A 10328-nucleotide genomic window follows, 5' to 3' on the forward strand; every position below is an offset into this window, starting at 1 on the left:
GCACATGTATGTAATATAGACACCAACTGTATATGTGTGTTGTGTTCCAGAAGCGCTACAGACCCAGTTGGCCAGGAGGTGATCTGGGCCCTTGGAGCAGGTTGTAGAGACATTATCTCTCTACAGGTGGCACCACTACACCCATGGTAATACACATGGAAATAAAAAGATTCACTTGCAACTTTTGTGTTATTGTGACTATTCTGAGGAAATTTAATGATTGCACATGACTTTAATTTTGTCTCTTTTAGCCAACAACCTGCTCGTTTCAGTAACCGATGTCTGCAGACCATTGGGCGATGTTGGCCACACCTCCGCGCTCTCGGTGTAGGTGGGGCTGGATGTGGCATTCAGGGTCTGGCCTCATTGGGTAAGTGTTGCTTATATAACTATAATTCACGCTGTACTTACACTCCACGGAAGTAATTTTAGCTACAATATGAAAATACATTATTCATGATTTCAATTCCAGCACCGGCACACTTTTAAATTATGAACTGATTCACATATGCAGGAACAGTGATGTAACTTTTGTGGCTAGATGATGGAGAAATGGTACGAGTGTGTGAAGACACAAGATAACAAAGCAGCAAAAATGTTCTTATAAACAACCCTTAAATGTGCTAATGCTAAAATTCTGTTTTAAAAATACATATATGACTATATTACACTATATATATTGCATTGCAGCCACAATTGGCACCACAGACCTTAAATGTAGACAACCCTTTATATCCTGCTATGACCTCTCCTGAGTATTATTTTGACCGCTTCATTCTCCCACTCTCTGCAGCGAGGAACTGCATGCGCCTGCAGGTACTGGAGTTGGACCATGTGAGTGAAATCAACCAGGAGGTGGCAGCAGAGGTTTGCAGAGAAGGGCTTAAAGGCCTGGAGATGTTGGTGCTCACCTCCACACCCGTCACCCCCAAAGCCCTGCTCCACTTCAATAGTGAGTCTGAAAACTACTGTATACAAGACAGTAGGCTTGTTAATATTTGTCACACAGTACTATACATTAAATGTGCTGTATAGAAGCATACTGACAATATTGTGCACAGTGTAATATCATACAGTATGTGTAAGATATCCTCTGTAGAGTTAGCCAGTGATGCATGATACAGTTGCTACAATTACAAGGGTATTGTGATAGCCAAGCAGTCAAAATATAGTTGTTATGGCAACCAAAGGACACTAAAACCAGTGTAGGAATAATAAAAAAAATAAATAAATAATAGTCACCTGTTCTGCTGCCTGCTTCACATACACATCACACAAAACGAGAGTGTATTTACTTGTCATATTTTTAGTTACAAATGTAATTCAAGAAAACCCAGATGACTTTCATGTCAATGTTCTCTGAACCCTTCTTCCACTCACATAGGCGTGTGCCGCAACCTGAAATCCATCGTGGTTCAGATCGGTATAGAGGACTATTTTGAAGACCCCAACAGCCCTGAAGCCAGAAAACTGTTTGATGAGATGGTCAACAAGCTGCAGGTAACAACACCTCAGCATTTCCAGTAGGACACACACTTGTCAGATCACCATACTGGTATTTCAGGCATTAAAACAAACTTTAATATTAGAGCTTCTATGCATGTCAGGTTTTTTTGTGTTTGTGTTTTATAGATTTAGTCCCTGCATAGTGTGTACAAATTGAACAAATACATTTTCTCACTTACACTGAATGACTTTCCAAATATTTCAGCTTTCTTCTTACAAGTTATATATAATGTAACTGTTAAAAATAAACTCTTTCAATAGTTGATTAACCAACTTTGGGCGTACATACAAATACTGTAGCAAGCCCGGGCTAATATTTGTTCTAGAGCTGCAACTAATAATTATTTACACTTCCAATTTCTTTCTATTATTTTCTCAATTAATCAATTTGTCCATAAAATGTCAGAAAAAGCTCATGATGGCATGTTTTGTCTGGTAAATAGTCCAAAGTTGAAAGATATTCAGTTTACTATAATGTATGACACAGAAAAGCTTTAAATCCTTTTGCTTAAAAAAAGGACTAAAATGAATGATTGTAGTAGTAGTTAATAATAGTTGCTGATACATTTTTCTGTTGATCGACTTATTGATTCATAAACTATTTTTTTTTACAGTTCTTAAGTTGTGGTACTACTATAATAGAACGCCAGCATCAGAAAAATATTAGATTTATAGTGAGGGTGTCTCCCCAACCGCTCCCTCTATGGACAAATGCTTTGCACATACATTTATGTTTCCACAACAAAGAAACCTATGAGCTTTCCTTTAGCGTCATCAACAGACAGAACTTTACATTTCTAGATCTCCCATTCTTTTAACATAAACACGTTTCCTGTTTACATTTCAGTTCTCACCAGAAAGAAATCCATTAATTTTCCCTCAGAACTATAAACAGGCCACACTTCATTGAAATGATTTAATAATTATCATATTGTGAATTTAGCTTCCCTTTTTAAAGCCAACATTTTCTTGGATTTCTGATGTATACACAACATGACTAACAGTTTCACCTAGAGCTGCTCAGCAGATAAAATGCATCTATTTTTAATATGACTACACACCGTGAAAACCGTGACTCAGTCCCTGAAGTCCCCATGATGGTTGGTTGTGGATGTGCAGCTACTGCTAACTCACTCGAGCAGAGGCTCACTGTGAGAGGCTCAGGTCATTCTTACAGTAGAGCTGACCACACACAGACATTTAAGAGATTTAAAGGCTGTGAAATCCCAGGGTTTTATTTCTGTTTTGTTTTTATGAGTCAGTTATAGTGACTTCTTCTTGAGTATTACACTCACAAGATGATAAAGTTGCTCACAGCAGTTAGGTAACCTCTCCAAAAGCTGCAAACAGTTATGATTTATTTTTATCCCTGTCTCTTCAAGTTTGCTGCAAAAAAGAAGCCAAAGATCTCCTCTCATGTTTAATGTTTTTTTAAGTAAGCTCTATAAGACAGTCAACCTAACCCTGCTGCACCTCAGTGCTTTAAGGGTTTTATATGACTCATTCTGTATTTTACACATTCAAATACTTACTGCTAACTAAGAACATAAAAAATAGTTATAATAAAATATCTGGCACTCAGATATTTGGATAAATTCATACCCAGGTTGCCTTCATTGAAATGAGATTCTGATGTCCCTCCTTCTCTTGTTCTTTCAGGCTCTGAAAAAGAGACCTGGCTTCTCCAAAATCCTCCACGTCAAAGCAGACAGTCTCTGCTAACATCTTTTGTGCAGATTCTTCAAGTCTTGGAGAGGTGCCATGCGGCTCCAGTCAATCAAAAAGACCCAGCTGTTTTGGGCCCCCTCCATTGGGTTGAATAACATCTGCAGCACTGACAGAAACAACAGATGAGCGCTATGATGATGAACCAGGACTGAGGCTCAATGTGCATACTACACAAGGACAAACTTGAAACAGAAAAACTCATTCACTACTCAAGTAGGGGAAATCGATATCTCCTATGTATTGGTTATGACATAAAACCAGTTAGGGAGCTTATGTGGACTGCAAACACTTTGGCAAAGGCACTGTATATCCAATGAAGGGCCTGTTTCAAACTGTACTCAACAAAACTGTCAGATTCCTCTTTCTCAGTCGTCTTTTTATTTTCACCATGAAAGTGGTTTGTGTCATCGCACAGAGTCAGATCATTTTCTTGAAATGCCTGGAGCCAGGTGACAGCGCTGTATTTAACTGTCTGACTCTCCATAATGCTTGACGTATACCTGAGACTACCTTCAGCACCAAGTGCTCGTGGGCAGCAGCACATTATACAGCATACAGTACATACTTTCCACTTTGAGGAGATTTAAATGATTGCAAGACATTGTTGAGAAGTTGAATTTCTTAAGAGATCTTGAGCTCTCTTAAGAGTCTTGACACAGAGGCTTTATACATTTGCGTGTGTGCAGATTTGAGAGTGTATAAATAGACTAGCCGAGGGTCGAATAAATGGTTTTCTTGCTACCTGCCCTGCACTATGTTGAAACTGGACAACTTTCAACTCTCAGAAGAAACACCTCCTGCTTCCACCCAGTACAGAAACATGCTGCACCAGCTCCAGGCACAGTGGAGAGAGAGTTAACGCACAGACCACCTTTACGAACATTCGTCTTTTAGCCACTGCATGGCAGCGATGCATTTAGCCTCTTCTACTGTACCATCCTCTGCTTCCCGATCATCAGATACCGGATCATGACTCAAACCGTGGACTCAGTGTTTTGATGTACGAGGCTCAAAGATGATCAATAATGCATTTCTCTCAAAACAGGTGCCATTTGTAACAGTGTCTGTCCTGATTCCAGCGAGCGTTTTCTCCAATGTGCCATTAATGAGGGAAGAAGGGACCACGCAAATGCAGATGTTTAATCTCTTCAAATCTAAAGTAACTTAATATTACTGGAGTTTGATTTGAGTGTGAGCAGCTCTTATTGAACATATGGTTTTGTGTTTCATATAACATGGTCTCCAGGCGTATAGGGTTCTTACAGTGTTGATATATCATGAATTTCATACCTAACCAGACTGAACAGTGCCATTTATAGGACTCCTCATGAGCCTCTGTACAATCCTCATTTATGATTTTCGGCTGACGTCCTCTGACTCCCTCTGCTGGTGTTTTCAGGCAGTTACACAGCTGACAGCCAGCTTTTGTGATTTGACACTTTGTGCCCTTTCCAGCATGGAACAAGAATCATCTTACGTATTTTACAGAACTCAAAACCAAGGGATCAGGTCCTCAGTGTCACCTTTCAATTGGGAATTTGATTTGGTGTCATTTTTGGCTTCAGCGTACGTTGTGGAAACTTTAAAGACGTATGAGTAGCAATACTTCAAGTGTTACACTCCTCTGAGCTGCAGATCAGTTTAAAGAGGAACTCTGCAGATTTCACAAACTCAGACTGTGAAAAAAAATAACACTGCTGTTATCAGGGTTATTTTAGCTTGGAAACAGCACACATTTATTATAAAACCTGCGAAGCATTGACTTTGAAGGATGGGGATGTTTACAAGGCTAACAGAAATACTTAATTGTTTTGAATTATGGGAAGCATATTCGGAGTGTGACCTGTACTTGGGACCAAAAGTGAGAATTTCTCTGCTTCTGCATCAAAGTGCAATAACTAAAATCAGCGGAGCGCCCCTTTAAGCAGAGCTCCTATTAGACACTTACATCCACTTTGATACTATGAAATCATGCACGTTCATCAGGACACTGCGTTTCCTCCCTTGTGACATGCAGTTAATTTGACCTTGAACACTTCATTTGTCTCAAGGCAACTAGCCACGTCTCTACAACAGATCTTAACATCCGTGGGTGGAACAGAGCAAGGTGGCGGTTTTCAAAAATGCTGAGCAGGCTTTTGTCATGTGGGCTCTTTAAAAATTCAAAACCCACTGATGAGGAGAGCTGTTTGCTGCCGTTTTTGGTCTCTGCTACATAGTCAAACATGTTTATGAGGTCTTTTGCGGCTGCATATTGTCGTAATGATGTGCGTGTTCCAAGTCAGTATGTGAGAAACATTTGTGGATGTCCATTTCTTCACGATCTTCCAGTACTGCATATTATTAGCTTACACTTATACTGATTATCCACTCAGTTTCATTGAGGAAAACAGGTTTGTGGGAAAGGTGTAAAACTTTGCTGACACAATAGAGAAAACACAATGCACTTGTTGATTTTGAGTTTTAGACAATCCTGCCTTCGCTATCAGATACTCTGTATATAATGTTTGTATAAAACAACAAGAAAAAAAGAGAAAAAAAGGACCAACATTTGATGTTATATAATATTAAGGTCATACTCATGAGTGGAAAAAGTTGAGGTTTACAGGTCTTCATTCGGTAAGCATTTTCTCTCCAAAGTTGAATGAAAGATAAACATAGAGAATTATATTATGTATAACAGTAGTGTTGAAATTGCAGTTGTGTATTAGATACTTTATATTAAATGTGCATCAGAGTCATATAGAGATGGAAATTATTTAAGAAGAGGATAAAGATGATAATTCAGCTATTTATTTCTATAAAAAAGAGCGATGTGTATAATGTTGGCATGTTTGTGTTTGAGCATCAATCATTAAGTTGCCTTCTTAACTGTTCTGCTACTGTGGCAAGAAAAAATATTAGATGTTCAAGAGCTTTTGATTGCCTGCAGGTTTTCTCTTTATTTGACCAAGTCTGTTGTTGCACTAGTGAGGAAAAAAAAAAAAGATATTTCAGATGTTTATTATAAGAGTGTTGTTTTTAATGTTCAGCTATTTCTCAGTATTTGACAAAATATGATGCACTTTTTTTTCCTGAACACTTTTAATCGACCCGCCGGTCATCAGTTTAGTCAGAAACAACACTGGTTTCTGTCAGCAGGAGACGAATTGTTCACTTACATGTTCCGTTGCATAGAAAGAAGATTTTGGGGGAAACACAGCAATCATATAGGAACTTGATCATAAGTGAACAGTTTGCCTGATTTCTATTACACCATCTCTCATATCTCTCATAGGTTGGAAAGTCAAAGATTGAACCTGATTCAACTACATTCAAGTGCTTTTTAGGTTCATTGCCTATATGACCTTATGCTCACCTTTTGTATGTGTTACAGTAACATAGCCTTTGTTTTACGTTTGCATTATACTGTAGATTTCATGCTCATACCAACAGTACTTTTGCTTTATTGTGATAATGGACCTGCTGAAGACGTTGCAGAGCTTGTGCGCTCTGAAACTGCAGATTAGAGGTGCCAAGTATGCCAGAATAATTTTGGCTTACATCTCCATTCTCTGCCTCTCCTAATGTCAACTGTTTCTAATTTATTTTACTGATTGAGAACCTGAAGCATCACTCATAAACCTAGGTGCTTCCTCATTCATGGTTTTGTCATTAATTGATTTTTTTTTAAATCAAGTGATATTTCTCCTTTACAGCATTTGCCATACTGTGCAGTTGGAAAAACTGAGTGTTCATGTACCTCTCTGTACATATTTTCCGTATGAATGATTGTACTCTGCCCATCCATCTGAATAGTATTTTACATATTACCTCAACACTTATCTGGGCAATTAAGTGTGCAGTTTGTCTTTTCTTTTCTTTTCTTTTTTGTGACTATCATCAACAGGTATGCCAATTGGTCCACAAACATCATCCATGTTGCTACAAGGACAAAAACAGATTTTGTTGCTGAAAAAAAAAACATTCCCAAAATATGATCAGCCTTCTCCGATGACTACAATAGATGGAAATGTTTTACTACTCATTTTCACTCATGTGTTGTCATTAATAAAATTGCTTTAAATTGTATTATTGGTTTCAAGCTGATGATGTTTCAGTGACAACTGACACAGGGAAGTTCATGGATTATCAAGACAAGACCAAGACATTGAGTCTGGTATTTATTTCCTTAGAAGTCATTTTTAAATGATCATACTTGTGAGAAGATGTAAAGGTCCAATTTAAATATTTAATAAAAGCTCTGATGAACTGTCTCATGCTAGCTTATTAGGACACAGCAGCTAACAACAAAGCTAACCCTAACTCTAACCCCCTCATGGCCGACAAATTGATTAATGCAACTTTAACAACATGTGACTGTTGTTTGAGTGATAATGTTCATATTCTGAATCTATTCTCAAATTCTTATAGTTTATTATTCACAGTCAATAGCATCACATTATTTATCACTGCATTCATGTACAGTAGACATGGTTCTATTACGCACAAGTAATTAATATAATGATTTATAAATTCTTCATTATAAAGTGTTGTAATCTGTACAATGAAATTTGCCAAAGTTTATATATTATTTAAGTTGTCAGTCGTTAGTTACAGTTTCCCTTTTTACAAGTTAATGAGGACATTCCTACATACCTACAACTCTTTGTTTCCTCATGTAGTGAATATATTTTGTGAATGAAGCTACACCACCAAAGCAGTGTAACAGATTACTTTCCCTTCTGCTGATGTCTGTAGTTGAATGATTAAATCCTGATCTACTCTTTTGCCTCATGCGTTCCCCTGCTGCACCGGGCCTCCTGCCAGAACTTTGTCCCTCTGTGTTTCCCTCTCTGCTTTCCAATGAGCAGTCTGAATGAGAGAGGAGGGTGAGTAGACTGCCCACAGAAAACAAGGTTTCAGCTGTAAATGCTTGTACACAGACTCGCAATGCACAGTAATCCCTCTAGCTGTTTTCATAACCACCATGTGTTGATGAAGCTCAGCTGCATTTGTCTTTACTCAGAGCTCAAGGGGAAACTCTTGAAAGCAACATTGAGGCAAATCTTATCTGATCTGCCATGAAATGTAACGTGCTGTAATTGGACAACTTCTGAACTTGTTGGCAAACCTGCCTGTTTCTGTGCTCTTGACACTTTCAGAAGGAGCTCTCTGGTTACATCTCACAGTGGATTACTAAAGTTTTGCCACAACAAGGCCCTAGAGTAATATATACATGATTGGAGGCCTTTAGCAAACTCCTTTTTTAATACCTACTTTCATTTTTTTTTAAATTCCTATATAGAATTTAGAGACTCAAGTGCACAATTTACACCTATTTTATTAGCATATTGATTAATAATCCTTGTTCTAGTGTCTAGTTAAATAGCTTTAGGTTCTCCAGGAAATTGAGTGTTTGTTTAGTGGCTCATTCAACAACCTGAGGTGCAGGACAAGACAAGTGTTGTTTGTAAATTAGGTCAGAAGGAGACTTCAGCAGGTAAGATAATGTGGGTTGTTGTTCAGAGTCTGTGGCTCTTGTGTCGTGTAGCAGGATGCTGTCAGGCTCTGTTTGACCATCTATTTGGCCTATGATTGAATGCAATCGCTTTATTCAGGATTTAATTTGTTGATGTATTAAAATAAGGACAGCTATGTAAGAGGGTGATGAAACATCATTTAATCTAAATAATGTAAAACTAGGGGGGTACAATCATGAAATCAAATATTTTAAAATAAAAATCTCTCCTTTAGCAGATATGTAAGCTGTAGTAGACAAAAATATACAATTTCATTTCAGGCTCTTAAGGTCTTGCACACCCACACAGATGTTTTCACTTGTAGCTTATTAGACCTCTGTTCAGGTTGAAGTTGGGCAGCAGGGCTATATAGAAAAATGCACAATGTCACCAACTCTATGGACTAATGCATGACAAAGGTACAAGAGTGCAGTCACACTAGTCCCAATCTATGCAAATACTGACATTGTCATTCATTTCAGTTGAGAATGAAAACTGTGTTTTGCTGTGCTGTAAAATCAACAGGTCACCTTTGTTCCACTTCGACAGGTGAATTTGCAGTCAACCATAGAAAGTAAAGAAACAGTGATTCATTGTGTTTGGTGTAGAGATGCTAGTCTAACAGTGTGTCATCCCCCTGCTTTGCATATTTCACTATCTGACTGCTAAGCTTAAAGGTACTCATGCAATGATGATGTGTCATTCTGCACCCACCTGTTTGACTGAATTCTTAAAGACTGTGTAAAGTGAAGAAAATGTTTAGAAGAAAATGTTTGATGTTCTTCTAAACACATTAAATAGGTCATAAATATATTTCTAAAAAAGGTGTAAAAAGCATTTCAACCATTTAGATTTGAATTGTGGAGCTAGGCTTCATACACTGTGCTTCAAGATTTCTGTGTGTGTATATATATATACACATTTTGCAATCATGAGCTGACATGAGTAAGGTGGAATGAATTTAAAAAACTAGATTCAGTTTATAACACGAGTCAACATGTTCCACAGAGTTACCTGGACGTTTGCTATTTATTTTCCATTGTATTGTTGTACTATTCTTAATATTTGATTTGGACCTCTATAAAAATATCCAAAGTTGGACACTGAGGACAAATAATTTTGCCTATTTGTTTTAAATTTTGAATGTATTTAGTGTATGCAAAGACTTATAAGCCTTATCAGTAACACATTTTTTGTGGATCTGATTAACCTTCAAAGGTGCTTATTTTAGTTAAACTTGATGAAAGAGATGTGCACACACAGTCAGTATAAGTATTCACTAAATACTGAATGCTGCATAGGCGTAAGTGTATGTAAATCTTCCATCAAGTGGGCTCATTGATGTTTCCAGCACTTTACAAAGACTTAACCAGGTGAAGCAGTGGTCATCCTGCATAATCCTATTATTAATTTGCCTCTCCCCAGTTTTATCTACACCTATCAGGTGGTGACAAATGAAGAACTGCAGCTCCAACATTTAAGTACTGCTGTGCAACAGGGGAGTTTTGAAAATCTTGATTTAGATACCAAAGAGTATTATAGTATTGTTTCTGTGAATGTCTTTTAGTTGAAAAAAACGTTAGATCATACAAG

At 37.6% G+C, this 10328-nt stretch overlaps 1 protein-coding gene across 1 annotated transcript in view; it reads left to right on the forward strand.

Moving 5' to 3' along the window:
* fbxo41 (F-box protein 41) overlaps positions 1-3228 on the forward strand; it is a 30750-nt gene extending 27522 nt beyond the window's left edge. Inside the window, exons 9-13 of the mRNA XM_053338119.1 lie at positions 51-146; positions 252-370; positions 794-952; positions 1385-1500; positions 3166-3228. Coding sequence (XP_053194094.1) covers positions 51-146; positions 252-370; positions 794-952; positions 1385-1500; positions 3166-3228 — 553 coding nt within the window. The remainder of the gene's footprint in view (positions 1-50; positions 147-251; positions 371-793; positions 953-1384; positions 1501-3165) is intronic.
* The last annotated feature ends 7100 nt before the right edge of the window (positions 3229-10328 follow it).

Source organism: Scomber japonicus, chromosome 2 (assembly GCF_027409825.1).
Source record: "Scomber japonicus isolate fScoJap1 chromosome 2, fScoJap1.pri, whole genome shotgun sequence".
Taxonomy (NCBI): Eukaryota; Metazoa; Chordata; class Actinopteri; order Scombriformes; family Scombridae; genus Scomber; species Scomber japonicus.